The following is a 21,368-nucleotide window of genomic DNA, read 5'->3' as shown; positions in this document are numbered from 1 at the left end:
TACAAGTCTGTCTGCAAACCTCATTTTTTTATTTTCAAGCAGGATTTTTTCTCTGACTCTTATACTACAGGTGCTGGTCATAAAATTAGAATATCATGACAAAGTTGATTTATTTCAGTAATTCCATTCAAAAAGTGAAACTTGTATATTAGATCCATGCATTACACGCAGACTGATGTATTTCAAATGTTTATTTCTTTTAATGTTGATGATTATAACTGACAACTAATGTAAGTCCCAAATTCAGTATCTCGGAAAATGAGAATATTGTGAAAAGGTTCAATATTGAAGACACCTGGTGCCACACTCTAATCAGCTAATTAACTCAACACACCTGCAAAAGCCTTGAAATGGTCTCTCAGTCTAGTTCTATAGGCTACACAGTCATGGGGAAGACTGCTGACTTGACAGTTGTCCAAAAGACGACCATTGACACCTTGCACAAGGAGGGCAAGACACAAAAGGTCATTGCTAAAGAGGCTGGCTGTTCACAGAGCTCTGTGTCCAAGCACATTAATAGAGAGGCGAAGGGAAGGACAAGATGTGGTAGAAAAAAGTGTACAAGCAATAGGGATAACCGCACTCTGGAGAGGATTGTGAAACAAAACCCATTCAAAAATGTGGGGGAGATTCACAAAGAGTGGACTGCAGCTGGCGTCAGTGCTTCAAGAACCACCACACACAGACGTATGCAAGACATGGGTTTCAGCTGTCGCATTCCTTGTGTCAAGCCACTCTTGAACAAGAGACAGCGTCAGAAGCGTCTCACCTGGGCTAAAGACAAAAAGGACTGGACTGCTGCTGAGTGGTCCAAAGTTATGTTCTCTGATGAAAGTAAATTTTGCATTTCCTTTAGAAATCAAGGTCCCAGAGTCTGGAGGAAGAGAGGAGAGGCACAGAATCCACGTTGTGCGAGGTCCATTGTAAAGTTTCCACAGTCAGTGATGGTTTGGGGTGCCATGTCATCTGCTGGTGTTGGTCCATTGTGTTTTCTAAGGTCCAAGGTCAACGCAGCCGTCTACCAGGAAGTTTTAGAGCACTTCATGCTTCCTGCTGCTGACGAACTTTATGGAGATGCAGATTTCATTTTCCAACAGGACCTGGCACCTGCATACAGTGCCAAAGCTACCAGTACCTGGTTTAAGGACCATGGTATCCCTGTTCTTGATTGGCCAGCAAACTCGCCTGACCTTAACCCCATAGAAAATCTATGGGGTATTGTGAAGAGGCAGATGCAATATGCCAGACCCAACAATTCAGAAGAGCTGATGGCCACTATCAGAGCAACATGGGCTCTCATAACACCTGAGCAGTGCCACAGACTGATCGACTCCATGCCACGCCGCATTGCTGCAGTAATCCAGGCCAAAGGAGCCCCAACTAAATATTGAGTGCTGTACATGCTCATACTTTTCATGTTCATACCTTTCAGTTGGCCAACATTTCTAAAAATCCTTTTTTTGCATTGGTCTGAATTGATATTGTAATTTTCCGAGATACTGAATTTGGGACTTTCATTAGTTGTCAGTTATAATCATCAACATTAAAAGAAATAAACATTTGAAATACATCAGTCTGTGTGTAATGAATGAATCTAATATACAAGTTTCACTTTTTGAATGGAATTACTGAAATAAATCAACTTTGTCATGATATTCTAATTTTATGACCAGCACCTGTATATACAGTAATTTTGTGTTCCTTGAGAGATTGTTGGAAACTAGTGCAAGTCCGGTGAGAGCCTCTTGCCACAACAATCTCTTCAGTATTACAATACCTGCGACTGAGTTTTGCCCAACAATGTCCAAAATGTGACCAGAGATGGCAACTCAAAATGATTGACAAGAAAATATTTGACACTGTGTGTGCCAGTTAGGAACTCATTCAATAAACGTAATTACATAACAAGTAAACTCATTGCAAATATTGAAAAAGGCAAAAGAAAAGCAAATTCTAGTCGTCCTGCCTTACATGTGCCTAATGGATCCAACCTGCCTTTGGGTTGTTGCAGTGCAATCCTGCGAGTTTCTGTTGGGCAGGATAAAGTGGTGTTTGCTGTACTTTGTTGATTATGCACTCTCAGGTATATTTGTTACTAGCTGTGCTAAACATCTAAGATGGATTGAAATCAAAGTAATCAACATAGACCTCAGTGTAAAATGTTTGCAGTGGTCCATATATACTGTATGCCATTTGGCCGTTATATGCCATTTGGTATGGGATTAGTAAAAGCAGTGTTCATGTTTGTGATGTGGCAAGTATTGGAATGATAAATGCAATGCATTTTATTACTAAAAATGTTTGTGAATTGTCATCTTTTGGAACAACAGAGACATAGCAACTGGACAGACAGACAAACAAACAGACTCTTATCCTTTTATTAAGGTGCATGAATCTAAATCATCTGAGCTTTATTTATATTGTAATCACACATCAGAGTCAGTCAGTTAGTAATTATCCAACCCGCTATATCCTAACACAGGGTCACGGGGGTCTGCTGGAGCCAATCCCAGCCAGCACAGGGCACAAGGCAGGAACAAACCCTGGGCAGGGCGCCAGCCCACCGCAGTGCATACACACACACACACACACACACCAAGCACACACTAGGGACAATTTAGGATCGCCAATGCACCTAACCTTTGGACTGTGGGAGGAAAACGGAGCACCCGGAGGAAACCCACGCAGACACGGGGAGAACATGCAAACTCCATGCAGGGAGGACCCAGGAAGCGAACCCAGGTCTCCTTACTGCGAGGCAACAGCACTACCACTGTGCCACCGTGTCGCCCACACATCAGGGTCCCTCGTGAAAATCCAGTGGTTCTGCCTTGTTTCACAGTTATTATCTACGCATTGTAATTTTGTCAGCCACCAGCAGACGCAGCGCCTTTGTCAAAGCACTCCCGTTTGCAGCACATAAGTTTTGAAGTAACATGGATTCTTGAAATCTGACCGAGTGTCTATAGAAGGGGTTAGTATTAAATTTCCATATATACTATCTTTCTTATCTTGTTTTACAAAGAAATGGAAATAATGATACTAATCATGTTATTTCTGATAGAACTGTATATAATTGTTATTTTATTAATGATTTTGATCAATTCTATTTGACACTAGATGAAAGAAATTGAGGTAATGGCCGCTCGTATCGTATAAATGTGTGACTTTTGAATGATTTTAATTTTCTTTCCTTTACAGCCCTCAAAGACATTTATCTCCATGAGAATCCATGGGCATGCGATTGCAAGCTGAAGTCTCTGCTTCAATGGATGTCAAAAACCTCTGCAAACCTATCACCTTTAGAAGCTTTAAAGTGCATTTCACCAGCAGAAAATTATGGAAAAACCTTTCCTCTCCTTAAAGAACACAATCTGAAATGTACAGCTTAGACACAAGTTTCTAAAAATGACTACAGTACAGTTCAGGTTTTTGATTCTAAGCAAGGACTGCGGTAATACAATTATGAAGTCTACTATCAAAGCTCTTAAAGGAATCATTAAAGATGTTAAACTTTAACAAGCTGAATGAAGTAACATTTATGAAACATGCAACCCCTATTTTATATTACACCATTCTTAAGTGAACACTTTCCTAGGATAATTAATAACTACAAACTGTAGAACTTACACCACAACAACATTTATTTATAGAGCATGTTTTCACACACTTAGTTTTTGAATAGATGGCACACAGAGATGTTCAGTGACTTCATCAGGGTCACACAATGATCTCACTAAGGGACTGAATGAGACACCCTCATGGCTTCAAGATCACTTTTTTAGCCCCTATGGCACACTGTCTGTGGTGAGCTAGTACCAAGTATTTTTCTCATCTGCTTTGCTAGGTTTATTTTAAAACATAATAAACTGTGTAACTATTCAAAAAAGAAAATATACTCTTGTGACAGTTTTAACATTATACATGTTATGTCAAAATGTATAACAGTTATATCAGAATATTTGAAATATTGTAAACAGTAAATAATACGGTTACTGCAGCCTTTTCTCTGCTCTTTTTCCTGTTCTTTTCATGGGGTGTACATAACGACAAGGGAAAAATACTAACATACCCTCTGAAAACTTGCTATCGACCAGAAATTCTTAATAATTAGGAAATCATTTTACATAAGTATGGGACTGGATATCATGCCTGCTCCCAGATCATGTGGAGTTTCCATCTTCTCTTCATTTTGTTTTGGATGTTTTGCCCTCATCACCAAAGATGTGCTTGTTACTGAAGGCTGCTCAGTGATTTTAAATGGTCTCTTTATGATTGTGAGTGTCGAAGATATTGGGCCCTGCAATGGCTGCCTGTCTGTATCTGTGTAAGCCTTTCTGTGCATCTTTCAGTTTTCCTCCCATAAAACAAAATCTCGAAAGAACTCAAGATTCTGAACGGACCTTGTATGGGTCAGTGTGACAATGTGTGTGAGTTTTCCTGTGATGGGCTGGCATGCTGTCCAAGTCCAGTTCCTGCCTTGCACGTGACACTGCTGGCATAGTATTGGGCCTCTGCGACTGGTTTCATAGTGAATGGATGAATTCATATCTTGCAATTATGGAATAAAAACATTTAAAATGCAGCCTCAACATCCTTTACAAACACACAACTTTAAGGAGTGGCAGAAGATGAAGGTGACATATGACAAGACAATCTGTAAGGAAGGAAAAGCAAAAGGCTAGAAAAGCAAGTGCAAAACTGCAAGAAGGCAAAACTCAAGAGTGTTTGCTGGATGAGGAAGGAAGGACAGAAAGATGAACGTGTTATGGATTTCCTAGTAGATGGCCACAGAAACAGAGGATACATTGACAATAATAATAATAATAATAATAATAATAATAATAATAATAATAATAATAATAATAATAATGCATTTTATTTATATAGTGCCTTTTCCATTCTCAAGGTATGTGAACGTGTACTGCCCAAAAAATGCTGCAGACAACATCATGATTGATAGTAATGCTTTTAATGATGGCTGGAAGAAGCACAAGAAGAAGTTGCTAAATGGGGAGAGTGAAAGGGTTAATGGTTCATTTTGGCAATATAGAAAGATCTACAGTAGCTGTAAGCTTTCAAAGAGTTACAGAAAAGCTGAAGTACTAGGGTGTTGTACCGTGTTAGCCATTATGAATGTAGAGAAAAGCCAAACAAAATGACACCTTTTATTGGCTAACTAGAAAGATTACAATATGCAAGCTTTCGAGGCAACTCAGGCCTCTTCTTCAGGCTAGATGTAATCATTACATTACATTACATTATATTACAAGATTACATCTTGCCTGAAGAAGGGGCCTGAGTTGCCTCGAAAGCTTGCATATTGTAATCTTTCTAGCTAGAAAAGCTGAAGAAAATGAAGAGAGGAACAGCAGGAGACCCAGCTGGACAAGTGTCAGAAATATGGAAGACAACGGAATGTCCTGGAATCGAATGGTTGACAGACCACTACAACATGAAACAGGACTTCTGAAGACCGGAAAAGAAGTGTGTTTATTCCAGTGTACTCAGTGGAGAGGAAGTCATACCATACTGAGATATCAAGCCATTGAAGTTGCTCATGAAGGTGGTTAAGACAGGGCTAGAGAAAAGAATCGGGGATCAAGTGAAAGCTAGTGAAAAGCAGTTTGGTTTCATACATGAAAACCGAACACCAGACATGATCTTTGGGTAAGGGACAGATGCTGCATTATGGATTTACAGATCTGAAGAAGGTGTTTTAAAAGTGGCTGTTAGAGGTGGTGAGATGGTGAGATGTGGATGAATGATTAGTGTCTGCAGTGATTTCAGTGTAGGAGGAAGCAAAAGTGGTGGTCCAGGCAGCAGATTAAATAATGAAAGCTCTGAGATGAAAGCAGGCTGTACCAGAATGTTTAGTTTCTTGTGTTTAGTAATAGTGAAGGACGTAGTAATCACAGAAGTGCACGAAGGATTGTCATGGGAGTTTTTGTGCGTTGATAGCAAAAAGTGAAGCAACACTGAAATGGAGAACAAATTTGGAAGCCACAAAATAAATGCAGAGAAAAAAGCAAAGGTGATGATTTGAGATGAAGAGGCATGGTTTTGTGTGGAAAGATTAGTCCAGTGACGTGCGGTGAGGTTCATGGCTGGTGAGGCGCTGACTCCTTCAGAGTCAGATGTACAAATATATGAACCCCAAAGAGTAGCTTATTCACTATTCAGTTGGCAGCTTGCACATTGACTGCTGGTTATGTTTCATATCTCATTAGCATTCTTTACACACAGATAGGTAAGGTACGTATTTGACTAAGAAAGAACATTACATTTATAGCGGAGAGAAAGAGCAGAGAGAGCGCATTTGCTCTGCACCCTCCATATTCTGCTCTTGCGATTGTGTATCTGTGCAAAGCTAGACAGATAGCGAACAATAACTCCAGTAAACTTGTTTCTTGTTCAGAGTGAGGTTTTTACTGTTAAATCTTTCATTCTTGATTGTAAAACTACAAAACACTATACAAAGGATGCTTTCAGTACAATGTTCACACCAAACAATCGATCAATAAAGAAATGCATTTAAAAAATTAATTAACTGTAGCAGATAAACATCTTAATGAACATTTATGAAATAATTATTTAAAAGAGAGACTTACAGGCATATCTTTGCCAAGGCTTAACGTGAAAGAACTAGTGTCATGAACAGCATTCAGAACTTCACTAAACTGCTTTTTTGTTTTTTTAAGAAAAATTTGAACAACGTCAATACTTAAAATGATCGCTAGATGGCAAACCTTAAAATAAAGTGTGAACAGAATACTCCATGTGTTCTAAATTTGCCACTGCAATTCCACAATTCATACTCATTCAGTACAAATGAAAGTATAGAGTGGTGTACAAAAAATGATTTCAATTTTTACCTTTATTGAAATATTTAGTTATTTTTAAAAGCTTTTAATTCTAATGCTTTAATCAATTTTAATACAGACTGTTCAACAAAAGGATAACAGGAAAAACAAAAGAATATTTTATTTAAGGTCAAAATTTAGTTTTAAAATATTGGATTGTTTTATTCTTAGTCTGATCCCATTTTTTATAAAGCTGAAAACTGTTTATGGTCTTACCTTTACTTGTAAATGAAGTCCATGCACCTATCGTTCTCCACGAAAATCTCTGTCACTTTCTTGTAAAAGTCCTACTTATTTTCTTTTACTTTTAAAAGTCTTAATCTTACATTTTGGCAGTCAGTTGGAACAAAAAATTAAAAAAACCTACCGCTGCAGTGCACTTGACTTTCTGATATCGCTAACTTTTTGGCGACGAGAGCCTCTAAATAGAAGAACAGCAGCAATGATCATCTGTTGGGCTCACATACGCCCCTTTGGGGAGGCACAGTACTGTCTGCCTCACTTTGTGCCTTTTCACTACATTTTTATGTCCGATCAGCAATGTCACACACATTCATTAAAGATATTAGCCAGACTGTGGACAGTCAGGGTGTATAATAAACGTGTCTGCAATCATACTGGTGACATACAGAGAGACAGCAACAGGTCACGCGCCAACTTCATGCAACAACCCCGTGTGTGAGGGAGAGCGCAGTCCAAGGTGAGGTGAGGCGCGTCGCTGCCGCACGTTGCGTTTCTCCCCTGTATTTGAACAGGAAATGCGCAAATTCAGCGATTTTGACTATAGAAATTATCAAAATTATTGGAATCATACAGATATTTAAGTTTATAGCACAGACCAGTGGACAAATTTATTTTTTTTTATAATTATTGTTTTTTTTTTTTACTTTTCATGATGACTCACCTGTCTCTCCTTACCTCATGTCCCTGGATTTGTCATGCAGCACGTGCAGGAGACGTGTTAGGAGAAACACATTTTAAAGTATGGGTTGCTGAAAGTGTGTGCGCAAAAGATGCAGTGGCGTGAAGGGCAGTCTGCAGGCAGGAAGGGTGACGTTTGTTTAGAAAGTAAGTGTGAGGGGTGCCGGATGCTGATATAATCACAGTAAATATATGTATTTGCAATGGAGCTGTTTTGAAGAAAGGTCGAGTGCTTCAGTTATGCAGGTGACATGCTGAGCGCAGATGGAAGTGCAAACACGGCAGTGATAGCAACAGTGAGATGTGCATGGAAGACAATTTCAGGAGCTGTCTCCTCTTCCGACTGTCCAGCTCAGAATCAGAATATACTGTAGAAACTGTTCACAATCTAGAGGCTGAGCATTGTGACTGTGGCCTTTAGTAATACACCTTAGATACACTAAATACACTTTACCTTTCCAAGGTAGCACATTGACTATTCTTGCATGAATATGTCTGAGACATATACATTTATATTTTACAATTCTGTAATTTAATATTATTTTTTTGCCACATAAGAGCTTAATAAGTGTTTTTATAATATAGGCAAGTCTACTTGTAGCCCTCCATAAACAATGAGACCTGAATCAACCAGATAGATCCAAAAAACAGTTTAAAGCAGGGGTCACCAGCTCTGGTCATTCTAACCCTTTTCTTAATGAGTGACCTGTTATTGCTGCTGATTAACTTCTTTTGAACTAATTTTAATTGACTTGCTCTTAAAGACTCAGACCCCTTAATTGTTTCTTTTTCCTTAATTAGCAGCCAAACAATAATGAGATACAAAATGAGCCAAAACAACTGGTGTCCATCACACAGTTTCTGAAAATAAAGAAAGATGAAGGTCTCAGGAATGTTGATCTGCTCAGGTCCCAAAAACATTTTTAAAGTGCTCTTAGAAAAGAGAAAAGCAACAATTTCGGAAAAATCTGCTAATGCACCATGAGAGATGCAACAAGCCATGGAATTAAAGAACGAGTTTAATTCACAACAAGAATCAGCGCCTCATTAAGCAACTCCTTGGAATGAAATTGGTTGGAGTTTGAGGCCCTGACTTAACTGGTCTTCTGTTAGCTTCCTCACTCCACATTGCATTTCTATTTGGGTGCCATTTAAGGAAAGAAGTAAAGCAAATCAGAGGAATGATGAAGAAATTCAGGGGAATAAATCTTAAAAAAACAAGTCATTTAAAATGAATTCACAAGAAGTTAATTAGCAGCACAAATAGGGCACTCATTAAAAAGGGTTAGAATGAAAACCTGCAGCCACAGTGGTCCTCCAGGACTGGAGTTGGCGACCCCTGGTTTAAGGTGATCCTGTTTAATTAAGATTTAAAATACTATTCAGAGCTTTAGCAAAAACAATGACACCATTAGAATAGCAAATATATGAACACATTCAACTGAATATTTCACCTTCCTCTGTACATGTGGCAGTAATGACCCTAGAAACCTAAAACATATATAGAAATAATTAATTGGGTGAGAAATAAATTAACGTTTCTTTCCTTAATGGAAGGAAAGCAAAAATAATAAAAAAGTTCAATGACAGCAATACAGCAATTAGATTTTTTTAATTTGACAAACAAAAACAGATTTTTTACTTCTAATAAGTAAAACAATGCTGAAAGAAGAAACTGTACTAGATAAAATGAGAAAATGTCTGTAAGATCAAAAGCAAAATAATTAGTATTAATGCAAAACGACTTTCCTGTACCTTGTGTACTTCATGGTAATTTTCCACAGCCAAAACCCAAAGGCACAAAGAACGGCAAGCAGTAGAAACGACGCCAACTTTGTCTGGGGTGAAGCTGGGATCCTTAGAGTATCTTCTTAGCTTGATAAATACCTAGAATTGTCAGAGGCAATTGTAAAAACATTGTTTTGATGCATTTTTACTTTCAAAATTAATATGGGGTAAACAATGTAAGTCTGATCAAAACTACTTATTGAGATGTAAAAGTTGTATAGAAATAAATAAGCAGAAGGCAAAAATGGGGTATTAACTTCTAAAATTAAGGTTCAAGTCTATCAGACGCAGGCTTTACCTGCACATGTTGCATATTTTTTTAATATTATTATACTTTTATAATGGTCAGCACAGTGGCACAGTGACAGAGCACAAAGTAAAGACACTGTATGGAGTTTGCATGTTCTTCCATGTCCGTGTGAGTTTCCAAACACATGAGGGTTTGGTGAATTGGCCCTGTTTGTGTTCACCCTGGCACCCTGTCCAGGTGTTGTTCCTACCTTGTGCTTAATGATTGCTGGGATAGACTCCAGATTTCCTGTGACCCTGCCTTGGATAAGCGAACTATGAACGTGGATGGATGGATGAATGGATGGATATGCTTGTACTCAGAACATTGCATGAACTTTGATCAACGTAATGTTCTAACTTAGGACCCTTCATGGGCTGACCATGCATCAGTTTAACAAGATCAACAACATATTAGGTATGGTCAAAAACAACCTGAGCACTGCGTACTGCCTAGTTCATGACAATGCATACAGTTACAGCATGCATGTTGACATACTGAGATTGACTTAATGAACATTCATCCATCCATTATCCAACCCGCTATATCCTAACTACAGGGTCACGGGGGTCTGCTGGAGCCAATCCCAGCCAACACAGGGTGCAAGGCAGGAAACAAACCCCGGACATGGTGCCAGCCTTCCGCAGGGCACACACACACACATCTGCACACCAAGCACACATCAGGGACAATTTTGGATTGCCATTGCACCTAACCTGCATGTCTTTGGACTGTGGGTGGAAACCGAAGCACCTGGAGGAAACCGACACGGGGAGAACATGCAAACTCCACGCAGGGAGGACCCAGGAAGCGAACCCGGGTCTCCTAACTGCGAGGCACTGTGCTGCCCACTTAATGAACAGGCTTGGTGAATTGGTAAATCTAAACTGACCTGGTGTGAGTGAGTGTGGCTGTGTGTGAACACATGTCCCATGATGGACAGGCACCAAATTGAGGGTTGATGCTAATATTTTGTTTGGAAATGCTATGATCCCTCTGATCCAGGCAAATAAATTAATGGACAACAGTTGTTAAACGCATTTTCTGAACTGAAGTACTGGATCGTCTGTTAGCTTAGCAACTATTCAGCTAATTTAATTTGGTAAATAAAGATGAACTAAAGAGTGATGGCATGGCAAAACAGTACTGCCTGAGATTCTCAAGGTGTTCTTTGAGGAAGCAGTTTAGAGGGGCAGACAACTTAAGAGCCATATAAGCATCGTGATAGACTGGAAAAGACTTAGAAGATTAGCAAGAAGAAAGGCTCACAGAAAGGACCTAAGCTGAAGCCGAGGAAAGGTCTAATGAGGCTGAAGTGAAGGGTGAGGATTTCAGGAGTGTGTGTTTTTGCTGTGGGGGGCACACAAAGTTATTGTTTTACATTGTGTTTTACTCCTCCTATATCATATCACATGTGCTTTCTTTTCTGGATCTCTGTCAGGACCAAGTACTAGGTGAGTGGAACAATAGCGAATTTGTCACGCACAAATATAGCATGGAAACGGCATCAGTGAATTGTTATAAAATAGTTACGTTTAACATAAGAGGTGACCAGACATGGTGCCGCCAGCACTCAGACTAATGACAATTACCTTCTCAGGTATGCTATCAATGTCTATGGTGACCAGTTTCTTAAGAAATCCCGGGTCTGCCAGCAGAAGCTTTGCTGTTGTCCATCCAGGTTTCTTCTGAAGTAAAGTGCATACTGCATTCATAACAGTGAGCACCAAATCTGGGGGGCTTGTATATACTCTGAAAAAAAGAGAGCAGATAAAATCAACAATGTGTATTTACAAACGACAAGAACAATAATGGTAGAACTTCTGGCTCTTATTCTCTGAAATCTTTTTTGGAGCTAAAAACTTGCACAGATTTGTTGATGTACTTTTTGTAAATGGTAATTAGTCTGTGTGTTGTCCAGGAATTGTTCTGACTTGTGCCATATGGCTTCAGCTTCCCCATGATGCTGCTCAAGATAAAATGGCTTTTGAAAATGGATGGATGGATCGAAGGTAGTTGGTCATATGCTATATCTTCTTAAATGATCCTTATTTCTAAATTATAAATAAAAGATACTATGAAGCTGAGACAGACTGTAAAATGTATCCACTAAGTAGAACAAATTTTTGCATTGGAGAACAAGACTGTGTCTAATGCAAGGCAAGAACTGATACGGAAACATGGCGCTGATTTGTCAACCAGACACAGTCCATGATGGGAAGAGGGTGCACCCCCAATAAATACACAATCACCAGTTCTGGAACTGAGTTCAGATCCATGGAGCTATAAGGCAAAAATCCTAACCATGGCACCTTAATGCCATCCAGCTTATAAAGTGAACCTTTCATGCTGCCCCAGCCCCCATCTGTATGTTTCTTGCTGAGAGAAGAAGGGGTGGCCAATGAAGTAAGGCATAAATTAATGGAACCATAGCTCTATGCCCATCATTGTGCTCCTTTGTATATGTATACTCTCATTTAATGGAAAGCTTGGTTACATCAAACCCATCCTTCTCTCTTGCAAACTGAATGATAAGAGTCTCAAAATGGCGATGCCTAAAAGTAATGCATTTGGCCTCAAAAGTAATTAATTTAAAAGCTTCTGCTTGCTTGAGTCTCTGAGTTGACAAATAATCTCATCTGTCCTCCAGTCACTATGTCTGTGGATGAGCCGTGGACCTTTGAGCAAAATAGAATCTAATGATGAATTAGAGGCTGATAAAGCCAATCAAACTAGAGCACTTGAAAATCCAATAGAGAAAGCATCAGTAAACATACAAAAAAGTAAAAAGAAATTGAATTTCTTGTGCTAGTGCTAGTACTAAGCACTAGTATATTGAAACCCTACATGTGCAAAATCATGTGCTTTCATTGGTGTATGTCAGAGCCGGGTCTATGATTTTTGCTTCCCTGGGTGAAGTTATAAATGGCACCCATCACCCTCTTTGGTCTGAGAGGAATCATCACTTCCAGACCTGCACATCGGGACATGGAGACCGGACTGTGAACAGCGAAGTATTTACGACCTCAAAATCACAATTTGAGAATGTTGAGTTATAGCAATGTCTGTTAACAACACTCTCTCAGAAATACAAGCTCCCAAGGGTTGCCATTTCAGAAAATAAGTGGATTCAGGCTGTATTAGTAGTCTTTGTTTAGTGCCTTTAATGTTTCTCTAAAGAAACCTGAGAAACAAACACTTATGTTATTGCTAAAACTATTGTTTTTGTTCTACAGGTATCTATTTAAACCACCAGCTAAACATGTGACTTTTGATAATAGTGACATTTTACATATAATTTATTTTTTTAACTAACACATTACCATAACATATACAAGTCATTTGAGTTAATAAAATAAATTGAAAACTTACCACAATGACAACATTCACTAAAACATATAATATAGCGATTATCTTTAAATAGAAATCTTTACCCATAATTCCTATTTACCGGATTCTTGGGTATGTAAATAATGTAAGCTACCTATCCAAAAAAACATACAACTGTTTTAGTGTGCTCAGAGCGAATCTCACAAATGATGGTGAGCAAAAGAGGATACTATTTGCTAAGTTTAACACAAGTTTTAATGTATGTCCATTTGGGAGATGATCATAATTTGGGTTAAATCAGCTTCTAGCAATTCACTCAAGAGCTACAGTCCTGTTACTGTCTTGATCAGGTCAGGTTAGGTTAGGTTGGGGAATATACACTGGTACAGTGCTGGTGCTGCACCCACTACACAATGAAACAGCTTGGGATCCTGGTTGGTAACCTCCAAGACAGATACACAGTACAGTCCCACCCTCCAGAAATGACTACCTGTCATAGCCTAGTGTTACGTGGCTGTCCCCTTGGCCTTGCCCAGCTGCTTGGGTTCTCAACAATGATGAGTCTGTTAGCTGGATAAGTCTCGGGGAATTCTGCCACATTGTCGTAGTACCATAACTAACGATCCCTAACAATTCAAGTAATGTGCCTCATTCGGGACTCCATGAGCAACTGCTTGTTCGACATAAGTCAAGCCAGCGGTACCCAAGGATTCTCCAAAGAGACACAGTACCAAAGGAGTCCAATCTTCATCTCAGGTCACTGCATAGCTTCCAAGTCTCACAGCCATATACAGTAGCAAAACAGGAAGTACCAGGACTCTAAAGACTTGGACTTTCATTCTGTTGCACAGATATCGGGAGTGCAACACACCCCTTTCCAGTGACTTTATAACCTCCCATGCTCTCCCAATCCGTTTACTAACTTCACAGGAAGAGTCACCAGAGACATGATTGTTGGTGCTGAGGTAAGTAAACCACTCAACAAGGTTGACACTCTCTCTGCTGACAGACACACTGCTGATGGCTGTGCCCAAGAGGTCATTAAAAGCCTGGATCTTAGTTTTTATCCTGGACACTCACAAGCCCAGACACTCAGACTCCTCACTCAGTCTCTCTCAAGAGCCCTGATCAGAACCTCCATTGACTCTGTGAAGATCACAGCATTGCCAGCAAAGTCAAGATCAGTGAATCTTTCTTCACCAACAGATATGCTACAGGCGCTGGACCCCACAACCTTGCCCAACACCCAGTCCATGTAAGCATTGAACAGTGAAGGAGCAAGAACACACCTCTGACGAACCCCAGAATCAACTGTGAAAAACACAGAGGTTCTGCCTCCACTCTGAACAGCACTCACAGGCCATGATATTCAGCAACTTTGGGGGGATCCCATGAAGTTTCAAAAAATTCCACAGGACAGCACGATCAACTGAGTTGAATGCTTTATGAAAATTGACAAAGACTGCAAAGAAACTCTGCTGATATTCATGTCTGTACTCCATGAGAACCCTTAGTGCTAGGTTGCAGTCGATAGTAGACTCCTTAGGTCTAAAACAAGACTGCTGTGGTTGCTGGTAGATAAGCAAGTGATCATGGATCCTATTGCTGATGACCCTAGTAACGACCTTACCTGTTTTCTCCCTGTACCTGCCGCAATCCAAGTGATCACCCTTCCAATTCCAAATAGGATGACAAGTACTATTTTCCAGTCAGCTGGGATGATGCCCATCTTCCAAATGGAATCAAAGATTGCTTGCAATGCCAGGAGGACAACCTTACCACCAGCCTGGAGAGATTCACCCTGGATACCACAGATCCCTGCAGCCTTCCCTACCCTTAGCTGGTTCACCACCTGTGCAATTTCAGTGAGATTGGGTGGTTCACCACTAATTTGAGGATCAGCCTCAAGAACCGTGGACCCAGAGATATCCAACGTCCTAGCCAGAGGATCAGCTTTATACAGCTGCTCAAAGTAGCCAGCCCACTTGCTCTCCACTGCTGCTTCATCCGTAAGGACCATTCCATCACCTGCCCTGACTGTGCCTCTTCAAAAAACAGATTTGGGTGTGCATAATGCTTTGATTCCTTATAAGCAGGATGTGGGTCACTAGACCATAGACGTTGTGTCACTTGCTCACAGATTCCTCTAACAAACGCCTTCTTATCTGCCCTTAGAGCCCTTGCAGCCATTCTTCTCAGTTCCCGGTACAGACCGGAGTTACCATCATGCCATGTGCTGCTACTCCTCTCGATGATATCCAGGGTGTTGTGCGAGATAAAACACCTCCTTCCGGGAACACTGGCAACACCAACACAACCCGCAGCAACCTTCAGGACTTGTTACAGAAGTTCTCCCACATCACATTAGGATCAACAGTCACACCCAAGTCTGCAATTTCCTCACACAAACTAATTGCAGACTTATTAGAAACAGCCTGATCTTGGAGTCTGGCCAAGTCCAGCCTCCTTCTCCTAGTAGGTGGAAGCTTACTGGACCTAAGATAGAAACACAAACTGGGCACTTCTGTAGAGCCTGTAGTTCTTTAGGAGCCTCCAGCATCTGCCCATGAGGATGTGATCGATCTCCTTTACTGCATCACCAGTATTGAAGTACCAAGTCCAATGATGTGGCTCAGGGCGCTGGAACCAGGATCCAGCAATCTGCAGCCCTTTACCTTTTGCAAAGTCAAGGGACATGGAGCCTCTTTCACCACGGTCACCAGACCCATTGGGACCAATTCAATCCTCATAGCCAGCCCTGTCAGTGCCAGTGACCACACTGAAGTCACCTATGACCAGAGGAATGTCATGTCATGGGCACTCATCAACCACTGCGTGAAGCTGCGATTAGAATGTCTCCCTCATTGAGACATCACTCAACGTAGTCAGAATATACACTGAGACAACGGTGGGAGCAGCCTTCCTTAGGGTGGCTACAGCAGAGTTACTCCTGCAGTGAGCAGAAATGAGTCCTGTCTGCCGTTTTGAAGCAGTGTGACGTTTTTATGGTGGCTGGAGTGCCAATCCTGCCACCAACCCACAAGTTTTGCCTGCAAGTTAGAACACCACTTGCAGCGCCGGATGCAGTTTAATGTCATAACCAGGACAAATGTTTTGATCATATAATTTTATTTTGTCATGTCCATCTCCTCTATGCTACAGTTTCAGGATTATTATTATTGGCATCATCATCATTGTTGTTGTTTTTCATGTTATTATTGGACTGTGTAGGTGATCAGACATTAAGACCGAACATCACTAGCATGTGAAAATAATATAAAACAATATAATCAGACTTTGCTTTGAGTCCGAGTGTTCATAGGTCTGCATTGTTTTAAAAGAATGTTGTGTCACCCAGGGCCATTTCTTGGCAACAGATTGTGCTGTGTGCATAGTGCAGACAGTGCAGGAACTGCTGAGACACACAACATAAACATTTCTTTGAGTTCCGGTCCAATAAAGATACATTTTTCTAAATAAAATAAAAATAGGAATCTCTACATGGGTGTGCTATAGTGTGCCCTTACCACTAAAGGCCTAGACCACCTATGCCCAGAAACAGTCCTGGTGCATGTACAGTAATAACAAAAGAACCTTAAAATGTTAGAAAATTAGAACAATTCTGAAGAGAATTTTAAAGTAACCGCATGGATACACTATAGTAATTCCTTTCCTAATGTTAAAAACTTCAGTCATGTCACCTCTTAAACAGAAAAGACTTGAATCCTTCAGTCTTTCCTCATAGCTGATTCTTTGCAGTTGTGGACTTTTTCTAGAACCGTTACTTCATTTTCTATCCTGGAGACCAAACTCCTGATGAGTTATAGAACTTAACCTCCTTGGCATTAAACCTCAGAAATTTTTGCAAAAATGATTATTCCCCAGTCACACTTGGGGCGACATGTCAACTTCACATTTTTAAGCCCAGGACAGTACTCTGCTGCCATCTAGCTGATAAAATAGCATCATGATTGAAAAAATCATGAATATTTCTATTATTTCTGACAGTTTATGTTAACTCTATTGTAAGACCAATATTCATGAGGGGTTAGGAGCCTAAAAACACAATAGCAAACAAGAAACCATAAAGCCAATTTTTTGAACAAATAGAAACTGAACCAATTGAGCAATAAATAAGATGATGTAAATTTGTTATCAGATGTTGACACGGACAGTGAAACTGGCACGTGATGTGGCAGATTTCGACCTGCAAGTTTCAGTCTGTCAATCCTGTACCTCCTTGATGCCCCCTTTCTATACTCAGTATTGCTCCCTCTTTATTTTATTTTACTTGGAAAACTGAACTCCAACAATAATTGTTAATTTGGTGGGCTTTTCTCTTGTAGTGATGTTACCAGCCCAGTACACCACAGCTTACAAAACTCGCACTGGCCGTCACAGAGTTATAGATGTGAAAGATGTCACTACTTTAAAGGAACATAGTCTCCAAAAGAAAAAGAGCTTGATATGCCTTTTCTTATATAGTTCCTCAGTGTTCCGAGAGCAGCCCAACCTGTCATTAATGTGGACCACCTCTACATCTACTCAATAACCAGTTCCCTCATTTGTTCATTTTAAGGTGCCAACATTAGAACACTCTAGATGAGAACAGGCCATTGAGCCCAATAAAGCTCGCCAGTCCTATCCACTTATTTCTTCCAAAAAAACAACAAGTTGGGTTTTGAAAGTCCCTAAAGTCTTACTGTCTGCCACAATATTTGGTAGCTTATTCCAAGTGTCTATCACTCTTTGTGTAAAGAAAAACTTCCTAATGTTTGTGCAAAATTTACCCTTAACATGTTTCCAACTGTGTCCATGTGTTCTTGATGAACTCATTTTAAAATATCAGTCTCGATCACCTGTACTAATTCCCTTCATAATTTTAAACACTTCAATCATGTCTCCTGTGATTCTTCTTTTGCTTAAACTGTATAGGCTCAGCTCTTTTAATCTTTCCTCATAATTCAACCCCTGTAGCCCTGGAATCAGCCTAGTCGCTCTTCTCTGGACCTTTTCTAGTGCTGCTATGTCCTTTTGGTAGCCTGGAGACCAAAACTGCACACAGTAGTCAAGATGAGGCCTGACCAGTGTGTTATAAAGCTTGAGCAGAACCTCCTTGGACTTGGAATCCACACACCGTGCTATATAACCTAACATTCTGTTTGCCTTCTTAATGGCTTCTGAACACAGTCTGGAAGTTGATAGCTTAGAGTCCATTATGACTCCTAAATCCTTCTCTTAAGGTGTACTCTCGATTTTCTGACTGCCCATTGTGTATTCAAACCTAACATTTTTACTTCCTATGTGTAATAGTGAATAGTGACTGAATATAGAGGCTCTTTGGTGCGGTTGCATATATCAATAAAAAGACTTGTATTTAAGCTTGAACCCATCTCCTAGAAACCCTTGACCACTGCTTACCCTTAAGATTTCAGTCTGTTTTATTGTATATGGCATCCGTCACATTAATCAATTGATATCTGACAATTCCTACATACTGGGCAACCTTTCATAGTTTACATGTTGACCCAATTTAGTGACAAATCAGGCTCAGAGAAGACATTTTGAAAAAAAATACAAACATTTTGACAAATTTGAGGAAATTAAAAACTTGTTTAGTTAGTAATTTTGATTTTCTGCAAGCCTATTGAGAAATAAAACAGCTTTAAAATGGATGAATGGAGGTGTATAGTTTGTATATTTCTTAAAGTCAGAAATGCAGGCATTTTATACAGAGTATACTTGATGAAGTTTTAGTATGTGGGATTGATGCTGGCTTAACTTGCAAAACAAAACTTCGAAGCGGAAAAAGAAAATGCATCAGTGGCTTTTGAAGAGCAATTCAATATAAAGTGTGAAAAATGAAGGCTGATTGATATGTTATTTTTATGGGGAATTTTGTCAGAGATTAATAGGCTTTCTGTCTTAACTTTTCAGTTGCGGCATTCATGCCTAATATCCACATTTGCCATTGTAGTGTCATTTCAAAATAGAATTTGTTTTACTCACCTAATTTCAGAGATGTCAGCTTTGTCAAGTGCATCAAGAGCTGCTATGGCTTTCTGCACTGATGGAAGCACTGCGTTCAGCTCTTCAGTGGCTTGCTAGTTGGAGAGCAGACAGAAGGTAAATATTAAAATACCAGCACCAGCATCTTTCAAACCAGATTGTTTGTGCATTTTGGCACAGCTTTTATTCTTCTACAGATTAACAAATATTTTTTGCAGTTCTTCACCAAATTCCGGACCATGTTTTTTATATCTTCTGTAATGTCACTAAAGTGAAGTCCTCTTCATCACAAAAATTTATTATCAGTAATCAAGATATTGTTCTTTGGTCTTATGAAGGTGCATTGATACAAATTAGTTAATGGTTTAAGTTCTGTCAGTTCATCTGACTTCAACTTATAATTTATATCAGCAAGATATACCGAGCACAACAGGGAAACAGATTTAATATAAAGCTGTGGTACTGTTTTCGAGGAGTTGGGGTGAGTAATAGAATAAAGAAGAGAAATGTGAAAAACCTTTAATGTATTAGAAGTCATAATGAGAACCCTCAGTGCCAGGGTGCAGTTGATGGTAGACTTCTTAGGCGTAAAACCAGACTGCTCCGGTCGCTAGTAGGTGAGGAAGTGACCCTAGCAAGGACCTTACCCGGCACCCAAAGCAGTGTTTTCCCCCCGTAGCTGCCGCAATCCAGGCAATCACCCTTCCATTTCCACATAGGAATGACAAGTCCCGTTTTCCAGTCAGTTGGGATGATGCCAGTCTCCCAAATGGAAGCAAACATTGCTTGCAATGCCAGGAAGACAGCCTTACCACCAGCCTAGAGAAATTAACCCTGGATACCACAGATCCCTGCAGCCTTCCCTACCCTCAGCTGGTTCACCACCTGTGCAATCTTAGTGAGATTGGGTGGTTCACAGCTAATTGGAGGATCAACCTCAAGAACTGTGGACCTACAGATGTCCATTGTCCTAGTTGGAGGATCAGCTTTAAAAAGCTGCTCAAAGTAGCCAGCCCAGCGGGTCACAACTGCAGTGTCATCCATAAGGACCGTTCCATCAGCCACCCTGACTGCAACTCTCTGAAGAACAGATTCAGATGTGCATAATGCTTCGATTCCTCTGTAAGCCGGACGTGGGTCGCTAGACCACAGATGTGGTGTCACTCGCTCACAAATTCCTCTAACAAACAAACACCTCTTTATCTGCCCTCAGAGCCCTCACAGCCGTCCTTCTCAGTTCCCGGTACAGACCAGAGTTGCCATCAAGCCGTTCTCTGAGACTCCTCTTGATGAAGAGTTGATGAAGAGTCTTCGCGTAGTCAATGGAGGCTCTGATTGGGGCTCTTGAGAGACTGAGTGAGAAGTCTGACTGTCTGGGCTTGCGAGTGGCATAGATAAAAACCAAGATTCAAGCCTTTAATGACCTCTTGGGAACAGCCATCAGCAGTGTGTCTGTCTGTGGAGAGAGTGTCACCTTGTTGAGAGGTTTACTTACCTTGGCAATGACATTCATGTCTCTGGTGACTCTTCCTATGAAGTCAGTAGATGGATTGGGAGAGCATGGGGGGTCATTAGGTCACTGGAAAGAGGTGTGTGGTGCTCCTGATATCTATGTAAAAGTACGAAGGTCCAAGTCTTTAGAGTCCTGGTGTTTTCTGTTTTGCTATATTGTTGCGAGACATGGACACTATCCAGGGACCTGAGATGAAGACTGGACTTCTTTGGTACTGTGTCTCTTCAGTGAATCCTTGGGTACCGCTGGTTTGACTTTGTATTGAATGAGTGGAGTCCTGAATGAGGCACATTACCTGCATTGTGAGAGAGCATCAGTTACGGCACTACGGCCATATGGTGTGATTCCCGAGGGTAATCTGGCTCGCAGGATCCTCATTGTTGAGGACCCAAGGGGCTGGACCAGGCCAAGGGGACGCCCACATAACACCTGGTTGTAGCAGATGGAGGGTCATTTCTGGAGGGTGTGTCTGGACCACATGTCTGCCTGGGGGGTTGCCAACCAGCATCCTGAGCTGTGGTGATTGCGGCAATTCGTTATACCAGTGCATCGTCCCCAACCTGACCTGACATGACCTGAAGTGATAAGTGATTTTCCCAATCTGTATTGCTCTCCCTTGTGATAATTCTGCCAGTGGCTCATCCCCAAATGCTGA

The 21,368-nt window shown here is 40.5% G+C and overlaps 1 protein-coding gene across 1 annotated transcript in view; it reads right to left on the bottom strand.

The window, feature by feature from the left end:
- The window catches only part of LOC114649281 (dynein axonemal heavy chain 6-like), a 217,343-nt gene that overhangs the window by 67,998 nt on the left and 127,977 nt on the right, over window positions 1-21,368 (bottom strand). Inside the window, exons 53-55 of the mRNA XM_051924685.1 lie at window positions 19,201-19,295; window positions 11,454-11,613; window positions 9,540-9,671 (exon numbers count right to left, since the gene is read on the bottom strand). Coding sequence (XP_051780645.1) covers window positions 9,540-9,671; window positions 11,454-11,613; window positions 19,201-19,295 — 387 coding nt within the window. The remainder of the gene's footprint in view (window positions 1-9,539; window positions 9,672-11,453; window positions 11,614-19,200; window positions 19,296-21,368) is intronic.

Source organism: Erpetoichthys calabaricus, chromosome 3, assembly GCF_900747795.2.
Source record: "Erpetoichthys calabaricus chromosome 3, fErpCal1.3, whole genome shotgun sequence".
In the NCBI taxonomy this organism is placed as follows: Eukaryota; Metazoa; Chordata; class Cladistia; order Polypteriformes; family Polypteridae; genus Erpetoichthys; species Erpetoichthys calabaricus.
The sequence above is the reverse complement of the archived record's forward strand: the minus strand, read 5'-3'. Positions and strand labels throughout refer to the sequence as shown.